The sequence below is a fragment of the Typopeltis vanoorti genome, chromosome 4 (genome assembly GCF_054136105.1).
Source record: "Typopeltis vanoorti isolate ZY-2024b chromosome 4, IOZ_Tvanoo_1.0, whole genome shotgun sequence".
Classification (NCBI taxonomy): Eukaryota; Metazoa; Arthropoda; class Arachnida; order Uropygi; family Thelyphonidae; genus Typopeltis; species Typopeltis vanoorti.
Window position 1 is genome coordinate 71,074,220 of NC_143552.1, and position 16,408 is coordinate 71,090,627.

General features: G+C 35.4%; 1 protein-coding gene across 1 annotated transcript in view; it reads right to left on the reverse strand.

Annotated features, from left to right (window-relative positions):
- The window catches only part of tho2 (THO complex subunit 2-like protein), a 779,097-nt gene that overhangs the window by 555,177 nt on the left and 207,512 nt on the right, over positions 1-16,408 (reverse strand). Inside the window, exon 13 of the mRNA XM_090391861.1 lies at positions 411-565. Coding sequence (XP_090247987.1) covers positions 411-565 — 155 coding nt within the window. The remainder of the gene's footprint in view (positions 1-410; positions 566-16,408) is intronic.

Sequence of the window (16,408 nt, forward strand, 5' to 3'; positions counted from 1 at the left end):
AACTTTGGTATGCCAGCTAAAGAAGATGTGGTTATCATGTATAAATCTTGAAATTAAAGGACTAGTTTAATAGTTATTTGTTTTACAAAAGCTGAATATTTTATTACTACTCTTATGCCTTAATATGTATGAAAAATGGGTATAATTTTGATTAATCTTGAAAGATCAGAATCTCGCTTGTTTGGAAACACAACCTCCATTATCCAATATTATCAGCCTCCCATTTCATGAGTTTTCAATACACAGCAAGTCATGAGAATGCAACCTCGTGTTTAACGAGAGTTACCTGTAATTGAATTATTTATTTTTAATATGTCTAATACACTTTTTAACAGCATTACAGATATATGCTTAAATTAATTTTTCAAAAGTGAGTTTAAAAATATAAAAATTGATAAAAGAACACCTACCTGTACTGATATGGAAGCAATTTTAAAAGACTCCATAGCTCTTCTGCCATGCAACAATTGCATTCTAATAATGATAATGAAGGTAAAAGTGCTTCATCAAGCATAGTTAAAATATCATACTCTAGAGTCTCACTATTTGGAATCTTCTCAGAATTCTGTCAAGTATAGTGAAGTAAAATTAATACATAATAAATATGTCTGTTGAATTACACATATAACTAATAATGGAAAATTAATTATTTTATAGTGTATGCATTATAGTAAAATTGTAGTGAATGTCAGTGTTTTATCTTTTAGGGATTAATTCTAATCAGTATATAATTTTCATTTTAAAGACTTGGTAAAACACTTTCTTCAACCATATGATATGGTCATGTGTAATAGTGGAGGAAGATATTCACGTATTATCATATTATTATTGTGGGAAAAATTCCACAAAAATATATTGTAGAATTAAGATATTTATTACACACTGTCAATCATATTTTAAAAGTGCTCTCATGCCTGGCATTGCTATAGATTTGGTATACTCTTGTGTGTGTGTGTGGGTGGGTGGGTGGGGAAGGCTTAGGAAGGATTGATGTATATTAAAAAAAATGTATAGTAAGTTATTTTTCAATGTGCTTCGCACAATAATATTTATGTCTGCATGTACAGAGAAAAATATAACATATTTTTCTCTGTACATGCAGAGAAAAATATGTTATTCTTTATTCTATTCTTTACTACTAACCAGAGTAGTAAAGGATAAATTGCGTGTTATATTTTTTCTATATACAGGTAGTTCTAACTTTATGAATTTTTTTGGATCGGAATTTTTATTTTAAATTGTGTGGGTGAAGGCGATTAGGGGTATGTATGGGGAATTACACAGAATGTAATGATTTAATGATCAGTTAGAATGAGCCTCAGTCACTCACCAGCTTTGACGATGCGAGTGTGTTATTCGTAGTTTTCTTCAATTATACTTAAATTTTTAATTTTGTTTTCCTTTTAACTATAACCCTTTCACTTTTCCAACAAAATCAAAAAGAAGCAACAGTGCAAAACCAGAAAATGAGCAAAAGTAACAAAGAAAAGCAATTATGTTAAAAAACAAAATCGAATTACTATCAGTCCATCAAGCAGGTAGCACTGTTAAAGCTCTATATGACAGATGCAGAGTGCCCTGCATAAAGTTTCCAAAAAAAAAACTACAAAAGGAGTATGGCTTTGTCCTCAGTTTAATAATAATTTCGAAGGCTTTGAAGACCAAACCAAAGATTGTGAATTCTGCAACTCAAGCCTGGCTAACCAGTTGAAAATGGAAGTTTCGGAAGGTGATGTTAATGAGCTGCTTCAATCTCATGCTATAGAACTCTCACCCAATGATCTCATTGAATTAGATGAACAAGAAAGAAACAAAGACGAAAAGACAAAGAAGATAACAAATATGAAGCTCCAACTCGGTTTTTCACTTTAAAAGGCATAGAAGAATCATTTAAATTTCTAGAAAAAGCTCAAGCAATCTTTGAATCACAAGATTCAGACTTTGAACGATTTAGTAAATTTTCTCACGAAATGAATAATGCTTCTACTTGCTATCTAGCTATTTTAAATGAAAAGAAGCGAAAGTCAACGAAGCAGATGACGCTCGAGACCTTCTTTGAGGGGGGAAAAAAATGCACCGAAGCTTCCTAATATATCTCCTACTACATCGACAGCTGCCGAATTCACCCTGTGATACAGAAATGAGGTAATTTTTTTCTTTTCAAAGAATCTTTTTTAATTAAAAATTTTTCTTATGTTATTTTTTAAATATGTAAATCTTTGGCCAGTAAAGTCTTTTCTTATTATTTAATATTTATTTTATATTTTATATATTTCTTCTTACAAACGTAACTCTCGCTTATAGCATTATTTCCAAGGCAAATAAACTTCCGCTTTACAAATTCCTGATTTACAAACGGTTGCCGGGAACCGATTAATTCGTAAAGGAGGGAACTACCTGTAGTTATTTCAGAGATAATATCAAAGCAATTAAAATAATGAGATATGTTCATAAATTTTCATTAATTTTGAATCTGCATCTTATGCGTGCACATGTACAATGCCTATAAGAATGTCAAATTTATGCATAACTGTTTGCCATATGCTTAAATACCATCATGAAGGGTACGGGAATTCTGTGAACCTCGAAATGAGCCTCCCTGGGAAGAGTTCTGATAAATAGACTTTAGAACCACGGATGTGTGACAGGTTGCTCTGTCATGTTGGAATACCTGCACAAAATGGAATGTTTTTTCACAACACATCCTATGCAAATCCTGGGTGAATGGAACTAACACATTCTCGATGTAGCATTTGCTATGCAAGATCACAGTTAAACTACCCTCTTCAATGAAGTAGAGCCCAATTATGTCACTGCCAAAAATTGCACACCATGTGGTGACCTTCTCACTGTGAAGAAGTTTCTCTTGGACAAATTCAGGTCTCGAGAAACCAAGAAACCTGTAGGTTCATCCGTTTACATGAGTAAATGTACTTCATCCAAGAACCAGACATTATTGAGGAAGAATGGATCTTCATAGAGTGGCCAGTATGCGTGCACAGTATTCCTGCCATGCAGCATAATCCATTGCTATTAAACACTGATCCACCTGAATGATGTACGAAAAAGCACCCAGCTCCTTAAGGATTCTCTGTAGTGCCCGTCCTGGCACCCCAAGTTTTACTGCTATTCCTTGTTAACTGTTTCATAGACTGTAACACTTGCTCCACCACACATCCACGATTCTCAATAGTTCATGGTCTCCCCAAATGCCCTTTGCATTGTGGCAGAATGCTCCTGGTATGTTCGAATCTCTCGATTACGGAAATGATGACACTATTGATTGGGGCATGCTTATGGAAACAGCAAATAAGACTGCTCACAAACATGTTGTAGGCTTGGACCATTTGCTCTGCAAACTCCGTATGAACGAAATGCTCAACAATAAATGCCTTTTCTTCCAATGTCAACACCATTGCTACAGCTAAATGTAATGGCATAGACTCTACATGTGCTCTTCTATTAAAGTGCACGCAGTAAAAAGGCATATCTCATAGCACATGTACTGAATGAGGGGGGGGGGGGAGTCGAAGTTCAGTACTGACTTTTATAGTAGTAATTCTGCTATAAAAGAACAGTAGGAACGAACAAACCAAGACAATGTTATCTTCAGGACTAGAAGTCACATACAAGGCCGAGGGGAAAACATTACTGAAGAACTGACTTTCCAACTGTTCCATAAAGTAATGAGCTAAATATAGTGATACAGGACTGCCTGGCTTTTCCTTCAATCTGCTTATTCTGTCATATAAAATAGCTTTCATTGATGTAAATTCAGTAAATTTAAACATGAGGTGGATTCCTTATTGTCCAAGTTCCTTTTGAGAAGTTATTTTATCTGCACTTCCCATGTAAATTTTCTTTGGGATTGAAGATTGCAAAGGAAGATGTTCTCTGTTTATGGAACTGATAGCTGGCAAGTAAAATCACAGGAACATTCTAACATAGTTTAAATTTTGTTCCAATGCCTAAATTGAAGATTATGGCAAATGTTAGTTTTTGGTACCCATTTTAAATAGAAACTGAATATACTTGAAGCATATGTTGATCTCTCCAAATCAGAGCATGCCTAGTATTGCCTTGTAGAGCAAATTGTGACATATATAAACAATGCTCCCCCCCCCCCCCCTAATTGGTCAAGAGTTCTAACATTCTCCCATATGGCATGGGGATATGGGAACATAGACTAGTGGCCACCAAGTATATAGACCACCTTTGTGAAGTCTTCTGCACACAGCAGAAGTTTTTTTTTTTTTTGTAGCCCATGCGAGGCCAGATTGTAGCTAAATCAGGGTAGCAATCCTGTTTCAGTGAGCAGATAACTGAGTTGTCGAATTCTTGTATGCCTGTGTGAAAACAGAATTGTTGCTGCCTTCATAAGTCCCTCAAAGTTTTTGGAAGAGGATTTGAGTCTATCTAAAGCATCTCAGACATGTTCAATAGAATTAAAGTCGAAAGACCTGATTGACCGGTCTATCATATTATGCACAATAGCCCTTTCTTGAAGATACTGGTCCACAAGCTCACTTGCTTAAGACATCCATTGCTTGTAGGAGAAATATTTGTCAATTACATCCACACATGGACGAACATGGGGATCTAGAACCTCACATCTATATATTGCAGCATTTGTGGTTCCACTAGTACATAGAGGTTGGTGCATCTACACAATGAGATGTCTCTCCAAACTATCATACTTCCTCCACTATATGTGTCCCTTTGATGGATATATTAGAGAGATGATGTGTCCCTAGTTTTCTCTCCAGATCAGAGCATGCCTGGTATCGCTTTGTAGACCAAATTGGGACTTGTAATAAACAATACTGACCATCAATCTAGACCAATGGGGGATTCTCTCACTGTGGCATGGAGATATAGGCACACAAACTACTAGTCTCCAAGCATGCAGACCACCTTCATGAAGCCTTCTGCACACAGTTGAAGCATATATCAATGTTTTTGTAGCCAAGATGGGAGGCAAGATCATAACTAATTTTGGGTCGCACTCCTGTTTCGGTGAGCAGATAAACTGAGATACAGATCATGTACTGTGGTTATAGCCCATCGCCTTTGGTCACTATATCTCCAGGATGCTGTTTGTGACTGTTGGAATTGGCTCCACAGTCAATGAACCATGGAACAACCCACAGGCAACTATCTAGCTACTTCCACCTAACTTTTTGATGGCCCCTGCTCTTACAATGACTTGCCACCTGAATTTATCAGTTAAATGTCCTGCAGCAATATCCAAGAATTTTGCTATCCAAAATGCCTTGTACTTACATCAGATATGAAATATGGAAAACCACTCCAAAACACTCATTTTTATGCCATGGCTCATTTGCATATACTACTGAGAGTGTCATTGATTTGTAAGTGATAACCAGACTCAGTATCAGTTTCTTTTTACATAATGTACTGACTCTCATTGCTTTCCCCACCTTCCTCCCAAGTCATCACGATTTTTCTCTTTCTCTTTTTGTTTCTTAATTTATAGAAACCAGCATATTTAATTCTCTGACTGAATATATGTTAACTTCTGCCTTTGCAGACATTTTATAATTAGTGTTAGAACACATCTGACCTAACGTTTTAAGGTTTTGATTGTGTGCGAGCGAGTAGAAAATTCACTATAGTCTTAACATAATTTCATTTTATATTTGTGTTTATATATACATATACAGGTAATGGACAAAAAAAAAAAAAAAATGGAAACAGTGACATGTTCAATTATTATGGCATTTGTCTGTGTGGGCATCTGGTACAGCCTGTATCTTCAAGGGAGAGAGACAATCGGTGCTTGGAACGCAACAGGAGGAATTTTACATCATTTGTCCGACAGAAAATGAATCATAAATTAAAGATGCCAAGAAATTGCATTATTAGAATTACAAACCGGTCAGGGTAGTGACTCTTCCCATAATGCATAGCATTACACATGTCTGTAAGGATATGTGCTTTGCATTATGGGATACTAAGGCAAGTGATGTGAAGTCATTAGCCTCTATATATATGAGTTGCCCAGTCATAAAGTTACTTCCTGTGCAAATTTTGTTTGCTTACACTTGGATGAAGGAAACCAAGAATACAAGCATCCACTTTGCCTTCCAATACAATTGGAAGTTGGTTTGGTTCCAGTTACAACTGGACCCAAACACCTACCCCAAACCATTATAGAACCACCAAACCCTTTACAGTTAGAAACAAGCACTCTGGCTGGTAAGCTTCCTTCAGCTGACACCATGTACGTATTTGTCCATTTGCAGTGAAAAGTGTGAACGTGGATTATTCGGAACATATCACATCCCTCCACTGTTAGGTAGTCCACTGTCTGTGATCTTTGCACCACTGGAAGCAACAGTGTATGTTGATGGAGTGATCAAAGGCTTGTGCAAGGCAACCTGACCATGATATCCATTGCTGTCTAGTTACCCCGACAGAGTTTTTGTTGAAATGGACCAGTGTTGAATTTTTCACACAATTCATCAGCAGCAGTCGCCCACCTATTTTTTGTAGAGGGACGTTCAAGCACAAATGCTTGAACGTCCCTCTCTTGCAGTAAGTACTTTCAACCACTATTTCATTTCACTAATGAAATTTGTCTTGTTGATTGCCAAGCTGACATAACCTTAAAGACTGTTCCTCGACTAACATGTAGAATTTCAGCTTTCTGGTCACAGATACACCTACCAGCTGTTTCCTACAATCATGCCCCTTTCAAAGTCACTAAGGTCCTCTCTGGATTCCATTCTAACATGCAATGAACAGTGGCAGGCCTCCTTTTGCCTTCATGCACACACGCCCCTAGAAATATAGGGAGTATATTTGCACATCAACTGCATCTGTATTTTGTTGTACTGCAACTACCGATAATGCAACAAGATAGCTCAATGTTTCCAGTTTTTTGTCCATTACCCTGTGTATGTGCGCACGCGCATGCACGTGCTTGTTAATAAAATATCTTATCTCAGCTTCCTTTTACCTTGTGGTGTCGAGGGTTTATTAATCATCAGACCTCAAATCGTTCACAAGAAAAGGTGGTCAGCCCTACGCCCCGGTGCAGCCTATGTCCTGTAGTATTGAGTTCTCAAAGCTGGTTTGCCTGCTTTGTGGGATGATAAACCTCAGAATAAACTGGGAAAAAAAAACCTACTGTCCATGCCCAAGACTGACTAACTTGGCTAAGGCTGAGAAAGAACCTTCAGCTCCTCACGTCACTGACGGGAATTGAACCTGGAACACTCCTTCCCCAGGCATATGGTTGCGAAGTGCACAGCCAATAAGCTAATCACATATATAAAATATAAAAAAATTTAGTTTTCAAGTATGCAGCATAACAAAACACTAAATATATAAGCCTGGAGAAAGAACCTGTAAAATTAGAGGAAAAGATACTTATATGATGGATAAACTACTGCAGGAATCAGTGAACTACCTTCTACATTGGTGAAAGGAGACAGGATTAGAATTAACTAGCTTTCTACACATGCAATTATATGTACGTCACACAAATAAAATATATGATCTGACAGTATCACAGTCCTGAAAGATAAAAGACTAATTTGAAGGAAACTGTTGATAAAGATAAGGTTAGATAATAGGTTCAAGACAATGTAAACCTATCCTAAATGTAATAATGTAAATCTTGTCTTTAGCATAAAGAGATTTTATCTATTCCTATAAATCTGGGAACAGATATTGGAATTACAAATTCTGAAGACAACTTACAGAAAGATATTTTAAATTTAAATGAGATAGTCAAAGATTATGGAATGATGACGTCAACAGAAAAATCAAAAACGATGGCCTTTAAAGGACAAGATCCAGTAAGAACTAAAATAGTAATAGATAACAAGATTTTAGAACATGTGAATTCATTTAACTACCTAGGATGTATGATTACATATAAAAATGAAAAAGATATAAACCTAAAAATTGCGAAATATTTAAAAATAACAGGTATAATTAACTTTATATTTAAACCTAACCTAGTTCAAAAAACAAAAATAGACTAAAAGTATACAACACATTAGCCCTACCAGTCCTATTGTATGGAAGTGAAATCTGGACAATAAAACAAAAAGACAAACATAGACAGCTGAAATGAAGTATACTCTATTCCAGGGATCGGCGGCCTGCATGTGGCCCAAATGTGAATATTTGGCAGCCCATAAAAGATTGACTATACTTACATGGCATGTGGTCTGTATGTTGAATTATTTAAATAATGGATTTAATAACATGAATGATAAATGAAAAATAATTTTATACCTATACTTCATGATATCGCCGTGCAACTTGGCACGAGTCATCATGAGTCGGGATAACAAAGGCGACTTCATCCAACAACAACAGGGATTTTGGCACACTTTTGCAGCTGCATTCCCTGGTCCGTCTTTTAATATAATTCAATAACATCAACTATTACTTTCAGAGTATATTTACAGGTAACCCTCGTATAATGCGGGTTACCTGTATACAACGCGGTTTCGATATAACATGGTCTACAAATTGTAGTAACCATTGTTCAACACAGTACTTATACAACACAATTTCGATATACACACGGTCTACAAATTGTAGTAACCCTTTATCTTTTCACATATTTTTAACTATGACTTTAAAATCAAATTTTATCTTCATTAAATTTGCGTCACCCAGTATCGCGCATGTAGTTATAAGTAGCGAATTTATATTAGAGGAAATATCCTTTAGCACACATGTACATTAATTGTTTACCATATAGTGTTTATTGTTGAAAATTGTCTTTGTTTTCTGCCAGGAAAGCGCATTAAAATTCATAAGTGTGTTAATCTCAAGCTGAGCACTTTATTTTCTGGTGAGTTACATAATTAATTTGTAATGCATTTTTTTATGTAGAAAATTTATTTTTATAGTAATGGCTACTTAAGGGCTTTTGCGATATGGTTGAAAACGAAATTAGTGAATTAATTGATGGGGAAACAGATTTAAATGAGTAACTAGTATAATTAATAGATGACGTCGAACCAAATGGCGGAGAAAGTTCTGCCAAAGATTCTAATTGTGATGAATCGTTAAAGAATTCAGTTTAAAGTAGAAGGATTGGACTTGGCAAGAAAGTTAGGAATTTATTTTACGGATAATGATCACTAAATGGAGCACTCCAAAAAATTCACGAGACAAGTGGATATTTGTTTAGCTCCACATTATGAACTTAATCAAAAAACTGCAGTATAGTGGAAAACAAGGTCTTATTACTGACTTCTTGATAACTAAACCAGCTGAAGTACACAATGAGAATTATACAAATGATGTCCAAGAGATTTCCAAGAGATGTCCAAGTGATGACAACGTCCGGACACTTGTAAATAAAGTTACGAAATGTACATTTTGAAGACAGTGATGACGATTAAAATATGCACTTTATTTTATTTTGCCTAAAACATTTATGCATTATGTGCAATGAAGTTTATGTACAAATTGAATTACCTGAATTAAATAAAAATATTTTTTGTTGGATATGTCATTGCTATTTATATAATTAAAAAAAAAACGATTTCGGAACCTAACCCTACTTTTTCTATGTGATCTGAGTCTCGCATAAAGCAATTCATACAATGAGGTATTTCTATGAAACCTAACATCCGCATTATACGAGGCGAGGGTTACCTATATTTGTTAAAAATAACTTCAAAAATGGGTTCAAGAAAAAGTAAAATTGCAGAGGAAGGTTTAATGATGAATGAAACAGCAAGTACTTCTTTATTGAAAATGAGGGTAAGCTCATTTGTCTTATTTGTCATAAGTGTTGCTGTTATGAAAGAATATAATATCAGGTGTCATTATGAGAATGTCATACTTGATCTCGTAATCTCGTAGTTTAAATATTTCTGTTTTTTTAAGATTGATATAATAAAAACTGATAACTTCAGCATTTTTTTCACTCACTACTTTCTCTTAGTTAAACGCTTGCGGCCCAATTATTAAAAATAATTGTTGAATGTAGCCCGCAAGTCTGAAAAGGTTGCCAGCCCCTGCTCTATTCGATCACAAAAGAAATGAAGAAATGATGAAAGAATTAAACCAGGAATTAGTAACAGAAAAAATTAAAAAATATAAACATAAATGGATGGAACACGTTTAAAGAATGAAAACAGAAAGATTACCAAAACAAGCCTTAAATTACAAACCATTAGGAAAAAGAAAACCAGGATGTCCCCTTAAGAGATTCAACAGAATTCTAAGGCCAGAACAGGCCTCTCTAGGCCTGTTCTGGCATAGAGTGGCCTTGACAAGCATGATGATGATGAGAGATCTTAGACTATAATCATTAGTTAGACTATTAGTTCCAATGAACATCTTGTTGCAATTATAAAAGTTTTCTTGGCTAAGCTCTAATTGTTCTCTTATATCAATCTGACAACTTGCAGGATAAAATATCCCTGCAAACTACATATGGCTGACAAACTTCACTACTGTATGAGAAGTCCTTTAAAATATCAAAGAAACGTTCCTTATGTTAGCAATGATAATGGATCACAGGTCTTTTCCAAACAAAAATGTACTTGAATAATGGTAATTATTGACATTACAGTCTGAAGAAAATATTTACATGCAATTTCATGATTCTATGAGATTCAGCATTCTTTCTGGTTGATGAGCAAATGCTATAAAAGAGATTGATAAACCACAATTTGGTCAAGAAGTATAATGATCAGATTTCAGCATGCTAAAATATTGTGTTGTTTTCTTTTATGAATTAAAAAAAATACTGCACTCAATGACTATAATTGCGCCACCTTCCCTTTCAAATATCATGAACACATGGCATGAAGCTGCCTACATCATATTTTCAATAATTTCCTGGTCTGTGAAGTAGATTGCAGTTTAAAAAAAAAAAAATGTCTTTATTTCAAGATCACTACTATTTGGAAGCAAGCTCTGAAGTCTTCTTCAAACACTTCAATATGGTTGATTCTTTTATGGACCACTATACTGAAATGATCACATCATATGAAACTAATTTCAGCAATACTTTTTTGATAAGGTGACTCCTAAAATGTATTTTGAATGCAAGTACGATTCATAAGTCCAAAGGATGGAGAACATCTGCAAATTGGGAGGGAAAAAATTTAATATATTCTCATACACATGTCAAATTAAATGCCAGGAAAGATTTTTCTTTTTTTTGTCCTTTCCTTTGGGAATCCAAGTAATTCAGCTACTGGTTAAATACAGCTTGCACAATATTCACAGGTAAATGACTTAGTTTGTAGGTAACAAAATGCTACCTTTCCTATAATTCATGTCTCTTTAATTATTGATTTCATAATGGGTTACTGTGCTGAACTTTGAGTGAAACACTTTAAACTGAAACTTCATTCAGAATGCCAATTAACCCAAAATTACCATCTATTATCAGCAAAGATTGGTATCAATGATGCTCATTTTGCATAGATATGTGCAAAAATGAAAAATACTTAATTTTATTTTTATAAACTTTATCAAGTTGCTAACATTTTTCTGGATTTCCATCATCTTTAGATCAGAAAATACACTTCGTTATAAATTAGAACAGTCAACAAGGTAATTACAGAAACGATTCAAATTGTAACTCCAAAATGAAACGAATGTCATATAATAGTACCCTCTACAGCAAGATATCAATTTCTTAATATGTACCCTCGAAGGATATTCAGACTGCACAACATGATTAAGTTTACATTATTATTATTTTCCAATTCACAATTTCCCTCCAAATTAGTCTATTACTTGTCACTCCAATACTGTCATATCTAACATTTCGTGCTTCTAAGGCATGCATCTGACTGAATCAATCCACCTAGATCTTGGTCTTCCTCTGGGTCTCTTTCCTGCCATCTTTGCATGAAACACCAATTTTGCTAACCTTTCCTCAGCCATTCTATTTAAGTGACCATACCACCTTAGATTAGCTCTGCTTATACATTCGTGAATGCAAACAATGTCAAGTTCCTTTCTAATATCTTCATTTTTAATATGATTCTATCTCCCAAGTTTTCTCAGAGCTCTCATATTTGTGGTCTCCAGTCTTTGATCAAGTGCGTTATTTCTAACTCAACTCTCAGATGCATAACTGAACATAAATAAATAAATAATAAATAAATTCTGGAAATTTTCCCATGTTGTTCCTCTAAATTAATCTTAATTTTTATGTCTATTTTTTTTTTAGGAGTTCCCCTTTTTATGTCAATGGCTTTTTAGTCAATTTTTAAGGCATTAATGGTATTTGAAAACATAGATTCATGAAGAATATAAGGAAGAAATAATTTTGGACATACCTTTTTAGGTTCTTTTGGAGCAGCACCAGGCATATAGCAATAAACATTTATATACCACTTCTGAAGTATGGCAGGGAGGAGGAGGAGGGGGGGGGATGGAAATGTGGAGAAAGATGTGGGAGAATTTAAAATAAAACAGCATGTGAATTTAAAACCCAGGATTCAAGGGTGGGCTGTGAATTCTTTGTGAAGAAGGTGAAAAATAGAGTATTTTTAGGGAAAAGGAGGATGGAATATGATGAATCAAGATTAGAGGTGGAAGTAACAGGGGTGTGAGCCATTTCGACTGAGTGTCGCCTTTGGAGCTCATGGGAAAAATGGAAGCTATATCATGTCAGCTTAGTGTTTTTGTCTTGGGTGTATCCGTGTTGTATTCTACTGGTCGGAATTTTGACCTAGTTTTTATGTTGTGGAGCGTCCAGCTCTCCAATATTATATAGCAGCGGTGATGGAGTTTATGTCAGATTTTATGGCTATTGTTTCCAATATTCTCAGCATTGTTTCATTTTCCTGTATGTCTATTATTACGGCTTTGTCGATTTATGGGGTAAATTTCTGTCAAGAGCATATCAGGAATACTTCTGTGACTGGAACATACCAATCTCATAACATTTACGCTGTATTTTGTTTCTCTTTTGGTTGCTATTTTTCTTATTGCTTAAATGTTATGGGATTGGTATGTTCCATTCACAGAAGTATTCCTGGTCTTGCCTGCAAAGATCTGATTATAGAATCTGTGTAAGTGATGTCAGTTGTGTTGATGGCAAGAAAATTTGTACACTAAGTTGTGGTGTTCTAGTATTTCTTTGTATGTATGAGATTTTGAAGGTTTTAGGAGTGTTGCATCCAAGTTCACACAAGTAGCAATAAAATATCAATTGAAAAAGGTGTCTAACAAGGAGATTCTCTATCACCCAAAATCTTTACAGCAGTCCTTCAAGAAATATTTAATAATATAAATTGGACAAACCTTGGTATAAAAATTAATACCAGAAACGTAATACACCTAAGATATGCAAGATGATATCATGATTTTTGCAAACACTCCAGAAGACCTTAATAAGAAGACCTATATCATTAAAGCAGAAAAGTCAGTTTAAAAATAAACGGAGAAAAAACTAAAATCATGTTTAATAATTTTGTAACACCAAAAAACAAAATAATAGAAAACAATTTCTTCATATACATACCTAAGTATGTATATGAAGAGACATACTTAGATCATCTCAGTGATCTAAACTGTGGACTCCAAAAGGAAATAAATAGAAGAGTTTAACTGGCCTGAAGTGCATTCAGAAAACTGAAAAGCATATTTCAAAACAATGATGTCCCACACTGTTCGAAAAGGAAGACATTTAACCAGTGTATACTTCCACTCATCACATATGGTAGTTGGCAAATAAACTGGCAACAATTCAACAATAAGAAAAATGAAGAGGTTGATACCAGGCATCACATTAAAAGATAAGAAGCAAAATATCTGGATAAGAAGCCAGAACTCATATCACTGACATCATTCTTCACCACACGCAACTAAAATGGAAATGGGCTGGACATCTATCCAGAAGAGAAGATGAGTGATGGACCACATTACTAATGAACTGGATTCCAAAAGAAGGGAAACGAAGCCAAGGACATCCTAAAAGAAGGTGGAGTGATGAATTGTCAAATTTTGTTGGGAAAAATGGGTCGACCATTGTGAAGAATAGAGAAAGGTGGAAGAAACTGGAGGATGCCTTCATCCAGCAGTGGACAGAAAATGGCTGAAAAGGAGGAGGAGTGTTGCCAATTTCTGGTTCGTGGTAAACACTAACTTATAGTCAGTGTGTTTAAAAATGTATTTGTAGGCTTTGTATGTTTTCTGGATGTATAGCAGTTTAATAATTTTTTTGTGTTAGGAAGCTTGCGTTGGTTATTGGATTGTTTTGATGGGTTTTTGCTGTTTGATTGGCATGATTTATTAACTATGTTGGGTAATTTCGATTTCTAAAAATGTGTTAATTTCTTTATTTCTATGTTGAGGTAATTATGTGTATTCGAAAACTTGTATGTGTTTATAACGTGTTAGAATGACTGATTATTTGATAGAATAAGGAGGATATGAGTTAAAGTAGGGGTAATTTCCAATGTGATAGGTTTTTGGAATATTTTCGTGGTTATTTCGTTGTTTATTCTAATTAATGTTAAGTTTAGGAAATTTATGGATTTTTCATACTTTGTTACTATGGTGAACTTTGTCTATTGCTGAGGAATAGTTAAAGGATGCTTGTAAAGTGGAAATGCATGTTGGTTTTCCAATGCATAGAATATTATCCACATATTGGCCATAAAAGGTGATGCCAGGGAGGAGAGGGAAGGGGTGAGTAGATGTGATTCCATATGTGCTAGAAACAATTCGGCTAATTGTCTGCTGATATTTTGGCCCATCGGGAGTCCAAAATTTTGGATATAATGTTATTGTTAAATTTAAAAAAGTTTGCTGAGATTATTAATTTTATCAGGTTTACGATATCGCTGGATGTTAAATTTTGTCCTTGATCCAAGGATGTGGTCTTCTGTGAGTAATGTATGTGTGATATCTAATGTTCTGGGAGCATCTGCATTGGTGTAAAGCAATGTTGCATCCAGTGAAGTGAGAATAACATCGTGGGATAGTTAGGTTTGTTATTTTTTGAAATAGGTCATCTGTGTTTTCTATCATTGATTTTGACTCAATTAGTAAAGGTTTGAATAGTTTTAGCAAGGTGGCCTGTTCTGGTCTCATGCCATCTCTTTCTTGGTCTTCCGATTCTTCTTTTTCCACTTATATCTGTATTTTTTTTGGTAGTCTGCTGTTGTTCATTCGATTTAAATGTTCTATCCATTTTTGTTTATACTGTCTTATGTAGTAATTAATTGATTTTATATTCAGGGATTGCAAAACTTCTTCATTTGTTTTATGGTCCTACTTGGTATATCCAGCTGTTTTTCTGAGAAATTTCATTTCTGCTGTTTGAATTTGTTTTACATCTTTCCTTTTTATAGTCCATGTTTTGCTTCCATATAGTAGAGTTAGTTTTGACAAGAGTGGGGTTATTTTCTTTTGCAGCTTGTCCCACTTAAGTAGGACAAGCTGCAAAAGAAGATAACCCCACTGTTAATGATGAGTCTCCTCCACATCCTCCTGTGTTGGAATGTCACCACATCCAAGTTCTTCATCCTCAAGTCCTCTTCTACCATCTCCCTCCATCTCTTCTTTGGCAGCCCACGCTTCCTCCTTCCTTGCACATCCATCTGCATGACCTTTCTTCCCACGTATTCGTCCTTCCATCCTCATAACATGACCAAACTTCTCAACCTTGCCTCCTGCATCTTTACTCCTAAGTTCATAACTTTCGCTGTTCTCCTCACAGTCATTTCTCAGACAATCCTTTCTGGTCGCACCGCACATCCACCTAAGCATTCTCATCTCTGCTACCTCCATCCTGCTGATGTTATTTTTCCTCAAGGCCACAGTTTCCATAGCATACGTCATAGCTGGCCTCAGTACTGTCCTATAGATTTTGCGTTTCAGATTGATCGGCACCCTCTTATCGCACAGCACTCCAGTCATCTCTCTCCAGTTCCTCCGACCCGCTTGTATCCTGCATCCCACTTTCTTCTCAGCCCCTCCACCTTCTTCCACTGTTAAACCTAAGTATCTAAAGTCCCTCACCTTCCTAATGACATTTCCTTCCAGCTCCAGATCTGTTTCCTGGCCGCCATCCACTTTGCAACATATACTCTGTCTTACTTCTGCTTAGTCTCATACCTCTCTCTTCCAGTACTTTCCTCCATCTTTCCAGTTTAGCTGCCATTTCTTCTCTTGAATCTGCACACAGCAAGATGTCATCTGCATACAACATTGTCCAAGGCGAGTTTTCTCTCACCTCCTCCGTCACCACCTCCATCACAATATTAAACAGAAATGGACTTAATGTTTGACCCTTGATGCAAGCCAACTGTTACTTGAAAAACCTTCTGTGCCAGACAGGTCCGAACTCATCTTCACATTTCTGTACATCTCCTGCACCAACCTGACATATTTCTCCAGTACCTTCTTCTCCATCAGACACCTCCAGACTTCT